Source organism: Perna viridis, chromosome 2, assembly GCF_037379345.1.
Source record: "Perna viridis isolate PV_CMFRI_1.1 ecotype Kerala chromosome 2, ASM3737934v1, whole genome shotgun sequence".
In the NCBI taxonomy this organism is placed as follows: Eukaryota; Metazoa; Mollusca; class Bivalvia; order Mytilida; family Mytilidae; genus Perna; species Perna viridis.
This window is the reverse complement of record NC_142446.1, coordinates 47,234,053-47,247,419: the sequence shown is the minus strand read 5'-3', so window position 1 is coordinate 47,247,419 and position 13,367 is coordinate 47,234,053. Positions and strand designations below refer to the sequence as shown.

Below are 13,367 nucleotides of genomic sequence, written 5' to 3'. Positions count from 1 at the left end.
AGACCATGTGATGATCTAAGGAAGTTTTATTGTTCGTTGCTTGGCATTTGGTGGATGACTACTATTATCTCACATCTATTTTTTTATATTGATAAATATTACATCGGTTTAGACACTGGCGTTATTTGAGCGAAAAAGAGCGGTGCGAATCATGGCTCCTTATGAGGCACGTACAGCGAGGAGTGCGGTCGCACCCCTTTAAATACCATCTAGCACTATTAAACTCATCGTTTTGTTTTGTTTGAACTGTGATTTTACACCATTCACTATTCTAAATGTTTATATTAAGGAAGTAGACCTAGGGTAAGGGTCACAACTCTTAAAAATCATTTGAATGTTTGTATTCAGCATTTAACATCAATCTTATGTAAGCACCTAATTAACTTGGATTCATTTTATTCTGCTTCAAATGAAAACTTGAGAGAATTTGGTGAAATATGATACAAACATATCAATGATTTCATTAGTTATGCCCCTTACCCGAGATCTACCTCCTTAAGTCATAATAATTTGATCCATTTCTCTGTCATCTTCAGTCAATCTAAGGCCATGTGATTTCTAAATTTTCTTTTCTTGACATGGCTGGGGACCTAGGCGGCCCAGACCCCCGGTCTTTTGCTTTACCACCCCTTTCAGGAATCCTGTGTACGACCTGGTTATACACACTACCAATTAAAATAAGACATTATTCGCTTTTAATGTGAGTACAAACATAAAATTGTGAATTGACAACACCCTCACAACGATTGTAAATGCATCGTCCACATAGCTCAGACTTGACTGATATAAATTAAATGATAGACTGTCTACCTAAATGTACAGCATCAATATTTACAACCCCTAAAAACTGAGGCTCCATTTCTTGTAGATGGTAGATGGTCCTCTTTGCTGGATTTGATTTACTGTTTAGTTTTGTTTGTTTATATTTGTATTGTATCACCATAGTCCTAATGCCGCTGATGAGAGATAAATTATTGAAACAGTTTGTAAGGTGCGTATTTCTTTCTAAATACTAAAAAAAATGCATGTAAAGAAAAAAATAAGAGTTTTCGGGGTGTCAAGTCGAGTATTTATTGCTGTTCAATTCAATTATAACGAGCAGAGGAAGTTTTTTCTACCGATGTATGTGTTTCATGCTCCCAAAGTTTTGGTGGGGATCGACCTGATTGATCGTTTCCTCTAGCGTTCTGCGTGAGTGGGGATCGACCTGATTGATCATTTCCTCTAGCGTTCTGCGTGTATTCATTGGGTTCTTATAATATTAAATTTGTTGGTTTTTTTAATTTAAATTCAGTCTTAAACATTTTCATGCATATCTCTTAACTCAGTTCAGACGTTTACCATAATAAGTAGTAGTGATTATTACGTTTCTTTTGTGAGGTCTTATATCTATACATTTTGTTCCCGTGCACAAGAAAAAAAGTTCATTTTCCACGTTGAGTGTTGGATACTTGTATTCGGGCTTTTGGTAAGTTTTTCTTTAAAGTTCGGTTGACCACCGCTTCCATCTCTGTCAATTCCAATCCATAAAAAGCCCATTCGCGGAATTTGAATAAATTCTGTAAATTCAAGTAAGTATCGAATTTTCAAAATACTGGCACTAATTACCAATGTTGCTACTTGTAGTGACAGATTGGGTAACTAATTAAATCAACACATGGGAAGGGATAATCTGTTAAGATGCATGTCACTGTTAACAATTAGAACCAATTAATTGAATTAGGTTACCATGTTTCCTCTGTAATACGATTTTCATAATTACAGTTAAAATTTACAATTGAGGTGTAAGGGGACTGAACCGAGTCTTTTTAACAGTGAAAGTGCAACACCACCATAAAATTAAATAAAGAGCTTGCAATGCGAAGGTTATACATGTACAAGTTCCTGACGAATATTGTTCGAAAGGCTGAAAGATCCCCCGGCATTTCAAGCGAAAAATCCTGCTGTATTTCAGCAGTCATATCGCATTATTTAAGATATTTAATTTGGTATTTTATTTCAATTATTCATGGCGATTTCGACAGTTTAATACACCTTGCATTGCTGGAAGTTGAATAGGTTAAAAAAAGTAATTTTGGGGAGGTTTCTCAAAAGGAATTATCATGATTTGCTGTCGTATTTCTCTCAACTGTCACCAATCGACAGTGTATAAAAACTGTGAAATACTTATTGATATTTATCTGATTCATAGTTTTTCACGTACCCATGTGAAGACTGCTACTTGTACGTCGCCGTTATAGAATACAATAAAAATTATATAATCACTTCCACTGGCAAGTTGGAACAAGAAAGACAATCAATCTAATCTAATTTTGTCCCCATGGGAACCATTCTTTTATTATTAATATCCAGCAATTAATCAACATTCATATTTTACAACAAATGTCGGATTATGATTCCGTAATTTATTTCCTTTATAACTTTTAAACACATTATGGTATTTAAAATTCGTAATCGGCTTTCCCAATTTGTACCATTACGAGAAAATTCCCCTATTGGGGCCTCGTTTTATCTTAAATTTTGATTGGAATCCGTAGGTAAGCCGAAATATATTTGGTTTACAGGTGATCTGAGAAGTTTGTCCATTTCGTTGTCAACCGTCTACAAGTCACAGTCATGGTAAGTGAAATTAAATCGTTTTCATTTCAAACTTTAACTACTATCAAGTAATCTATATATATTTGTTTATTATAATATATGCATTTTTTTTTAGAATGGAGTATACATGTAAACTTTTAACTTCTCATTCAAATATTCTCATGTTAGTTGTAAATAGAAGACAAAATAAAAGGTACATGTATTGAATTACGAATTTAACAAAAACATGAGCTTCCAATCTTCATTAAAACTTGAAATAAGGACTCCCACTGAAAACACCAATTTTCAAGAAGTAGCGTACTAAAAATACTGTACAAGGTCTTGGAAAATGATATTCCATTGATGGTAACATTGAGAACATAATTTTACAGGCTGATCAGTTAACAGAAGAACAAGTTGCTGGTAAGTAACTATTTTCGATTCAAAAAGAAATAACTACAATGTCTACGTAAGAGTTCGACTTGATTGGATCTGGAGCCAGGAAATTGTGGGGGCAGTGTTATAATTCATAGCATATTATCAATTTGACATTTTGAAGAGTTCAGACTTGGGCCTTTGTTTCGTTCTACCTTTCAGTTCGTTCAATCTTTCAATGTCAAACGGTATGGGATGTTGTAAATGTTTCAGCTTTTTGCTGATTTTCGACCATATTTTAACGCTTTTGTCCTAAAGGGCTAGTCTGTGGATTTATAAAATTACTTTCCCAAAGAATTACCCCCGTTTATTAGAAGGTATTTAGGCATGTGCAAACAAAATCGGACTTACGATTTCTTCTAAATAATATTGACTACCGATTGGATATCATATACTAGGTGTTTATTGATAAGCACAAAGGGAAAGGCTATGTACACAATATATAAAAATGTCAATTTGTTTAAACGCTTGCCAATATCAGTACAGCTCTGTTTTAAAATCGGGCAAAAGCTTATGATTAGTCTTTTGATCTTCAGTAGATTTTTGTCGTAACTGTATTCGACAAAAAGAGCGCAAATGAAAGTTGTTCACGGGAAATATTATCACATAAAGTTTGGTCACGTTATGCTATAGAAAAGAACGGAAAAATTTTCCGCCAGAATTTTATGATGAATCACCCTTGCCTGATTATTAGAAAGTCGACCTATACTTAATGAAAAATCTAACCGGAAAAAAACTTTTCCAATCTCATCTTTAAAAAAAGTGGAAATATGACTAATATAGATACATCGTTAAGTGTGGACTATAAAGTGCAAAGCAGTTAGGTCTGGTTAAAATTCTAGTCCTCCAATAAGAAACCTGTGGATTAGTTTCATTTTGACTGTTTGTCCATGGCTAGGCTATCATGAAATGCCACATACTTTTCCATACATGGCCGTACCTGTGAAATGCAGATTATATCTTAAAACGAATTAATTGTCATTTCACAAGTATTTCTTAATAAAATGAAAGTTTGCCATTACAAATCTTACATAGAATTAAACTGGTTTTCCATTGTTAAACATTTAATAATATGATGAATGGAATGCAACGATACAATATTTATGGAAAGTTTTAAAGGTATAATAACGGTAATCGTTGGGCTTAAGACGTTTCAAGTATGCATTTATTGTCCTTTTTGAAGCATTAAATGCAGTGGTGTGTATGTTCTCAACGGTGCATTATTTTGTATGTTTTAAATACATGCACTAACCGCTACTTTTATTTACACGAGGATCGAACAATGTTTTATAGAACTAGTAAACTCAAATGCTCAATATTTCAGTTTTTTTTTCATTTCGTGAAATTAAATAAAATAAAGGAAACGAGATAAAAATTATTATACCTAACAACCACTTAAGCAACTCAATATTCTGACCTCCCCTCATAAAGTCTAGGACACTCCGAGCTCAGTTGCCCATGTACCGCTTCACTAACCAGCATATCTTAACAACTGTACACTTTTCGTTTATAAAAAGGAATAAATCGTAAGACCTCTAAGCTGCCTTCTTTATTAATGATAATTAAACTACACGTACTATCACCAGTAGATTTGTTTTGCTATTTGGATGGCGTGATTGGATCTAAAGAAAATTACAAATCGTACACTTTTTTTACACTTTGACAATTTGTTTTGTAGAATTCAAAGAAGCATTCAGCTTGTTTGACAAAGATGGTGATGGCACTATCACCACAAAAGAATTGGGAACAGTTATGAGGTCGCTTGGGCAGAACCCAACCGAGGCCGAGTTATCGGACATGATTAATGAAGTCGACGCTGATGGTTAGTAGTTACTTTTTGTTATTATTTTAATTCAAGGTGAATCCAGAATTGAAAAAGAGGGTTCCTATCCCGAATTTTTAAAAAGGGGATTTTATACTTTATTTTGCCCATTTTTACCAAATTTAGTTTAACAATTTCAAACAAAATGGACCCCGGGTTCCTCAATCTGGATTCGCCACTGTATGTTATTATTATCGGAATAGGGTATGACCATTCTATTTTAAAGCAATAAAAGCAACCCATAAAATTCATGTGTTACTTTTTTATTGTGATGTTTCTACATGGATGTGGTGTATAGGCTATAGCTATACGGAATATTGCCTTTGAAAAGGATTTAGGCGCGAACACGTTCATATCATGACGAATTCTAAATGTGAGATGATGAGCATCCTTTTACCAATCCTTTTTTTATACTTCAGGAAACGGAACCATTGATTTCCCAGAATTTCTTACTATGATGGCAAAGAAAATGAAAGATTCCGATTCCGAGGAAGAACTCAGGGAAGCTTTCAAAGTGTTCGACAAAGACGGCAATGGTTTCATCAGCGCTGCTGAACTCAGGCACGTCATGACCAACCTCGGTGAAAAATTGACTGACGAAGAAGTAGATGAAATGATCAGAGAGGCTGATTTGGATGGTGATGGTCAAGTTAATTACGAAGGTAAGTAGTGTAAAATAATATCATTACCATTTTGATTTTGGTTTTTCAAGTTATTAAGTCATTCAACACAACATTTTTTAAAAAGTTTGCATTGAAATAGGCAAAAGGGGTAAATGAATAACTGGTATACAGAACGTGTTGTCTTTTTTTCATCTTTATTGTTATAGTGCTATTTCGTTACAGTGCAAATTATAAATAATACCCATTAGTACTGAAAAAAAAATAGAGAAACGAATTATTGCTTAATAGAAAAAATACCTTTGCACTTATCTATCGCAAAAGAGGTTATTTCTATAGAAACATGGAATTATCCACCAATAATCCCACAAGTCTTACATCGTTACACCTATGTTTTCCTATATTTCTTTTCCAAGTTTAAGACCGGAACCAAAGGCGACCGTCATATATGCGAACGTTTGACTTAAGATTAAAATAAAATGCGTACAGCTAACCACATCTTTCCGAAGTAATTGGTGGTACCAGTCGACCGTTGTTAATTTTGCATTTACTTTTTTCAGAATTCGTTAGAATGATGACATCCAAATAATTCTCATCGCCACATAAGCAGTCTTCCAGTTCCCGAATTCTATCAAATTGGCTTCCGGTTTATAGACTGCCGGCCATAACACCGATCATGTGATTTTACGGTGTACAACGAAAAAGACATATTCCGTCCATGAATTTGTATTTATTTACTTGTTACATATTGTGTAAATATGATATTTATGTTATAAAATAACATTTTGTTGGAACAAATTAAGTTCATTATAATGTGCAACAATATGTGTTGTCCACTAAAGTCCATCTTAATTTTATCAAACATGATTATCACACGGGTACCAATTTTGTATCACCATATATAGCGAATTAAGTTTTATCTCTATTCTGCTACACAAAAATAACTTAGTTCGCTAATAAAAATGTCTACATCAAACTCAAAGTAGAACTAATCACCATCCAGACAATATTTGAGTTGTTCAAAGAAGATGAAACATGAAAACCTAACATTTAATATATATACATTTTACTAATAAAAAACACATTAGGCTGTACTATAAATATACAATGTGTATTTAAGGAGGTAGACCTAGGGTAAGGGACACAACTCTTAGAAATCATTGGAACGTTTGTATTCACCATTTTACACCAATATCAAGTAAGCATCAAAGTAACTTAGACTGATTTCATCGTGTTTAAAATGGAAGCTTGATAGGCTTTGGTGAAATTAAATATGATACAAACATATCACTGATTTCAAGAATTCTGTTACTTACCCTGGGTCTACCTCCTTAAATAGACCTTTCAGTATAAATGAGATAACTGCATTGTATATGATGATCGTGGTCAGATCGGAAATCAAGCTTACTGACGATGCTTCAGTGGAGACCGTATTGGTCTGCGTCTATCAAATCAAGATTGACGATAACGAATATTCAAATAATCTGCGTGCTTATGCAACGGTCGAATGAATCTTAGCTTTTTATAACGTCCGAAAAAATCGACGTTTATATGCACTTCGACGTAACAATAAAAGTTGCAGACTGCACTTAAAAAGTTGTGAATGTATTACGATCAACTTCCAAAAAAAACGAGTCAGGTTCACTTGCATAATGTTTCTTTTTATAAAAGTACGAGTCCACTCTTAAACACAATAAAAAAAAATAATAATCAAACACTAAGAAGCTACAAGTGATAACTGTATAATATTAAAACAGAAGCAATGGTTGTAGTCAAATGAATAATTGAGTACCAGAAAATGTTTGAATGTAAAATGAATTGCAATTTCTATGCCACGGGGGACAAAATGCAAGTATAATACACATTAAGGTTGAGGTTTAAAAAATCTAAAAAAGAGTAAGTGTAGAAGACTAGGTCTAGGTATAAAGATTTTTTTCAGGTGTTCTCAAGGTGTCAAATTATACTGAGCAATTCGACATATTCGCCGAAAAAAGGGCAATATGCAAAAGTGAAAAATATCTCAGAGTTTGACGGTTTATAATCATGAGCCGGTCTGAGATTTCCTTTAAATCTTGAATTATTACTTGAATTACAAATTTCAAGCCAGCTTATCATTTGAAATTTGTGTTGAAGAAGTAATTGGGGAATTTCTCAATGAAGAATTTCCAAGTCACTAGGCCGACGGAAAGATTCCACCTAGTTTTGTGGCAAATGTACAATGAACAAGTGGTTACTAAGAAATGTCATAGTTCTTTGTAACAAACACTTTTTGTTTTGTACAAATACCTTGTGGCCACCATGATTGGGAGCAGAATGGATTCTGGTCCTCCTCCTTTTCTTTATTATCCCCCCCCCAAAAAAAAGAAAAATAAATCAGTGATTAACACCGAAATTAAACCTCCAATTACGTTTTCTAGTCGATTTGTCGAGTAAGAGCCATACACATATTGTACAATCAAATGTTTTCTCGACCCAAAGTATATATCAGTCGAGAAAATTCGAAAGCGTAGTCATTGACGTTAATAAGCCTTCAGTAACACTCATATTTTAAGAAGAAAAGGGAAACAATAAAAAAAAACTTCAAAAAGGAAAAGTCCGATTTTCTTTACTTGCTTTGCCTTATCACAAATTTTCTCTAAGCTACTTTTCAAATGTAGGTTTTGGTCCACGTACTCGGACATAAGTTATTGAAATGCTATGCAACGATTGGTTAAAAACAAGATAATGCATGTATATTGTTTTTGTGTAGCCGACACGAACATGTACAAATAAGAGAGACAATCTAAACTACAAAAAGAGGAAAACAAAACTCAGGAAAGAAATATATATACAATTGTTAAATAATGGCAAGTATGTGATTTGTCCACATTTTAGATATTAGAAAATGTGTGGGACTATCGTCTAATTCTGACTTCATTAAAACAATTACATATTGTTTATCATTCCCGTTTGAATGACGAACGTCTTCTTTTGTTTGTGCATTTGAACTAAGTAATTAAAAACACGCTTTCGTAAAAAAATCGTGTGTAAAATTCATTTCTACTATTGACAATTTTTCATTTTTTACTTTCTTCAGAGGACATATTTTGCAAAATTTAGTATTTCAGCTGAAATTAAAATTATATTTTGGTAAATCCTGGTAATCATTATATATCAGTCTTAAAATTAATGCTAAACAGACGTGGACATTTTAAAATTGTTATGTTGAGTTCAGTAATGGATCTATTTCCCAGTGTCGTAAAAAGAAACTTAAAGGTAACTAGAATTTCTAAGGCGAAAATTTTCAGTATGGACAGACTGTAGCTTAAATTGAGTTACGTAAGGCAATTGCCTCTTCATTTTTTTTTCAACATTATTTTGTTTTGTTTGTTTTTGTTTTTGTTTTGGTATTTGTTTATGGTAATTAAATACAAAACATATTCATTTGTTTTGTTTTTGAGTGCAGTGAAAATAACCATTAATTTTGAGACTTTACTTTCATCATATACAATGTAGGAGGTTTTTAAACCAGAACATTATTTTAATTTTTACTAGGCGTCAGAAATTTGATGCTTTTTGTGTTGTTGCGTTTCCGCACGACGAAGTAAACTGCAGCAGTCCTTTTAATAAAAAGTTGTAAGTGTAAAATTTGTCGTAAATTATGACGTCATAACTTACGACTAATGTTACATCTATGACTTTTTGTAAAACCACAAAGAAAATCGTAAGTGTTGATTTAGTCGTAAGTTTCGACGTCATAATAGATCAAAGTATTGTGACAATAACTTACGACTAGTTATACACTTATGATATTTTTTGTGTGAAATCGACTAAGCATTCCTTTCACAAAAAAATCGTAAATATAAAATTAGTCGTAAGTTATGACGTCAATTTGATCAAAATATTGTGACGTCATCACTTACGACTTATATTTTACTCTTACGTTGTTTGTGAAAAGGCTGTCCTCATTTAGACGACGCCCCAGAACACTCACAGGCAAGTTAGTGCTGGATTTGGGAACAACTAATGCACTCGATTAAATGCTGCAGTACCCCGTGTGATATAATGATAATGATTTGTTACACATTTGTAGTCTTTATAGATTTGTAATCTCTGGAATTAAGGAGAATTAAATTAGAATTTAAATGTTATGTTATTACGGTTGTCAAAAAACTTAGTACGGAGATCGTTTTAAAAGACATTGATAAAAGATTTTCTCGTAAAATTAATAATCCATTTTAAATCTTTACAAATATATTTACTTAACAAAAACGATCTTTAAGTTAGAGTTACTGTTCGGTTTAACCATTGATTTTGACTTTTACGGCTGTGAAATACATGAAAGAGGTGGCGCTACGAAAGAACTTCCGGACCAAAACCGAAAGAGCCCTACTAGTTGATTTATTAAGCCGTTCAAATCAGCACCTTCAGTATTGCGAAAATGGTAAGCCTTTTTTTCCTATTTCTATAAGTTCGGACTTTTTAAAATAAATTGGAGCGATCCACCTTTTTGATCATTCAAATTCAACGTGTAATTGATTTCGTCAGTTGAACTCTTATTAAACATGATTAAATATTTTGAAGTGTTCCATTGATCTCGGTATCCAATATTTTTCTAAACATATACATGAAATTCTATAAAATCGAATTATAGTGGTAAATGTTTATAGTTGTATTCTTCTTGCAGGCATACAAATATTATGTGGTAAAGTGGTTTGGCAATTTTAACACAATATCTTACGATTCAATTAAAACCATATATATTCTATACATATACTTAACAATGCCTTGTAACTGTTTTTAACAATCACACGACCCCTGTTTTATGATATACTAACAGTAAACTAGGGTAGTTATTTAAACATAAATTTAAATTTTGAACTATGTATCAAGTCCAGGGTGATCCCTTAAACGAAGTGTACACTAACTTTACACAAATTACACCCTTGAAAATATTCCGACTTTACATCTTGTTTTATAGAGAACAAATTAAATATAAACACCCTTCTAAAAATAGTAACTAAAAAGTTACCCCTTTCCGTCGTCAAACATTTGGATTATGTATGTAATGCTTACTCTAAGACCGAATGGTCAGAGTGGAACATTTTCTTGCATATCGCAAATTCTGTTCAACATTGGAGTAAAGATACATAAAAACTTGTTAAGCGACCGGCGGTCCCGAACCATTTGTACTTTTACACTGATCATGAAATATATAAATGTTTGGTTCCAATCCCAAGATTTATGAAGGGTTGTTCCAGGCTAATATGTTCTCATATTTTTGATCAAATATTGCACAACAGTAAAAAAAATTGTTCATCAAACGGAGGGTTCAAACCCCAGAACCTTTGTATCCGCTTTTGTCGACACTATGTTTTATGGCAACCTAACAAAACATCAGTTCTAGATTTTAACACCATTCATACCCACATCCTACAAGTCACCATAACAGAGACACTATTCATACCCACATCCTACTAAACACCATTACACATCATAATCATGATAACCTCTTTTCACCATCCATCCCCATCCATCCCATTCCGGTAACACACGACCGCCAATATACTAATTCTGAAATTAATTCGCACGTGCATCGTGGAATATGTTTGAAATAATTATACACTCTCATAGTAATTAAGTGTTTAAATGGCACATTATTGTTATCTATACACTTTTACTTACAACAAATTGAGTGACAATAGTTTCCCTCATTTTAAAAAAAGGAATTATTGCAATTTTTACCGTTTTATCTTGATTTTTATAATTCTTTAGAGTTCCAACCATGGCCTTACCCCAGATCAAGTCGAAGGTAGGTTGTCATATCGAAGTTTGAGCAAGTATTTTAGTCAATATGATTCAGTCTTCCTTTTTATAAAGTTGTTACTATGTTTTGGTCATTGTTCATATTCACCGCGTGTTCATTGTATTATTCTTATCGACCAAGTTCCAGACTGGAACAAGCCAGCAACAATCACGAACAATAAAAAAAAAAGCCAGAAAACAACGATGGTAAAAAATAACTATTACTTTGTGTGATGGAACAATATTTTTGTATTTTTCAAATGCGAGAGTAAACGAAAACAGCGAACTCGGTCTATTCCATAAAGGAACAAACTCAATCAATCGAGTATTGAATTTGGATTAATTGCAGAATTCAGAGAGGCATTTCGACTGTTTGACAAAGATGGCGATGGAACTGTATCTACAAATGAACTTGGCGTAGTCATGAGGTCACTAGGTCAGAACCCAACGGAAGAAGAACTTCTCGCAATGATCAGCGAAGTGGACGAAGATGGTCTGTGTAAAAAAAAGTTTCGAATTTCATATTACATGTACAAAATGGATGTTAATGATTTGAGAAGTTTCTAAATTTCAAGCATATGTTCACTGCACTAAATTCAACAGAAAAATCTTTTTGGTGTAGTTAAGTTGCTTCCTACTTTTGTAAGTCAGTGGAACGAGTGTTGAGAAATTTCGTTTTTTGCTCGGGTGAAGCACGGCTTTCATTTCTTTTTCTCTCCAGTTTGCAAAAGGGTAGATTTTACGACATATACTAGTAACCGGGAATGCATTTAATTGTGTCTGATTTTAAGTTGCTTTTCAATTATATGTGTTTTTATTGTTGTTTTTAATAGGAAACGGAGAAATTGATTTCGATGAATTCTTGTCGATGATTGCTAAGAAAATGGCAGACATCGACTCGGAGGATGAACTTATCCAAGCTTTTCGAATATTTGATACAAACAGAACAGGATACATAACGGTCAAGGAGTTCCGAGAAGTAATGATGAACCTCGGAGAGAGGCTTACTTATGATGAAGTTACAGAAATGGTTGTTGCAGCTGATAAAAATAACACAGGAAAAATTAATTATGCAGGTGCGTTCGATTGTGTAGGTTTGTAAGTCAAGAGAAAACGCGAATACATGTATACTTAAATCAGTAATGGTCTTTTATTCCAATGTAGCGGTACTAAGTTTGTACTCTCTATTAAGTTCTAATAGTTCCAAGATTTTTGAAATTGTTAACCAATTGCTATTTGTCAGAATAACTGGTATTTGCAGAAAAAATATTACGATTAATTGGACAATATAGTGTCTCAAAATGAAAATTTTGTTGAAATGGAGAAACAAACAGTTGAAAAATACAATATATATTATTCATTGGTGATGGGTTTTCAAAACAAATACCTATATTTACGTATTACTATCTTAACTAATATAACTGTACACCTCTTTTCAGAATTCTGTGCGTTACTGACGAGTAGATGAAATAAGACCTTGTGATGATTAACTATAGTGTGTTTAGCAGCAATAGCACTTGTGTTCAACGTTTGCCATGTTCACAATGGCTAAACAGTAGATGGAATGTCCCAGTTTGTAGACAGATGTACTTTCATTTATAGAGTTTTCATCTATGAATAGTGATTTGGCGAATGTTTCAAATTATATTGAAACTAAAATGTGCATTTCATACCATAAATGTAAATTCAATTGCATTTGAATCTCTGTAATACAAATATAATATTAATGTCATTTCAACCTAAACTTCGACAAGGACCAGATGCATCGGTAGGATGGATAGCCTCTGCTTTTAAAGTTGTTTAAGTCATGTCAGTTTGTTCACGAATCATGTTTGATTCTTTACAATGGTACAAATACATAACAAAAAGTCATCAATATTTAACTACTACCTGAATTCGTCTCGGTCTGCTCTCAATCAGTTTGGTGATGCTCCTCTGTTAAATATTACGCCATTCTTCTTGAAGAGCGGCTTCAAGTTCATTAAGATTTGATGGCTGGGTGTCGCGGCTTCGAGCTGCTCGGCTGACAATACCCCACGATCGCTCTATTGGGTTGCAATTGTGAGGCAAAGACTGCTGATCAATCTGCTGCTGGTCAAGAAAGTCCTATACTATCCTTGCACGATGTG

The 13,367-nt window shown here is 33.3% G+C and overlaps 2 protein-coding genes across 3 annotated transcripts; both read left to right on the top strand.

Annotated features, from left to right (window-relative positions):
- Positions 1-2,493: 2,493 nt before the first annotated feature.
- On the top strand, positions 2,494-6,279 carry LOC148625418 (calmodulin-alpha-like). Its single transcript, XM_088568940.1, has 5 exons — positions 2,494-2,619; positions 2,970-3,000; positions 4,691-4,834; positions 5,254-5,496; positions 6,015-6,279. The coding sequence occupies exons 1-5, from the start codon at positions 2,617-2,619 to the stop codon at positions 6,041-6,043; spliced, it is 450 nt and encodes a 149-aa protein (XP_088425066.1). The 5' UTR covers positions 2,494-2,616; the 3' UTR covers positions 6,044-6,279.
- A 3,451-nt stretch (positions 6,280-9,730) lies between these two features.
- LOC148625417 (neo-calmodulin-like) lies at positions 9,731-12,933 on the top strand. Of its 2 annotated transcripts, XM_088568938.1 has the most exons (6): positions 9,731-9,877; positions 10,121-10,138; positions 11,209-11,245; positions 11,588-11,731; positions 12,072-12,314; positions 12,678-12,933. In XM_088568938.1, exons 1-6 carry the CDS (start codon positions 9,875-9,877, stop codon positions 12,704-12,706), a joined length of 474 nt encoding a protein of 157 aa, XP_088425064.1. In that variant the 5' UTR covers positions 9,731-9,874; the 3' UTR covers positions 12,707-12,933. The 2 variants fall into 2 exon arrangements, with proteins under 2 accessions (XP_088425064.1, XP_088425065.1); XM_088568939.1 differs by lacking the exon at positions 10,121-10,138 and having other exon boundaries at positions 9,734-9,877.
- Positions 12,934-13,367: the final 434 nt, after the last annotated feature.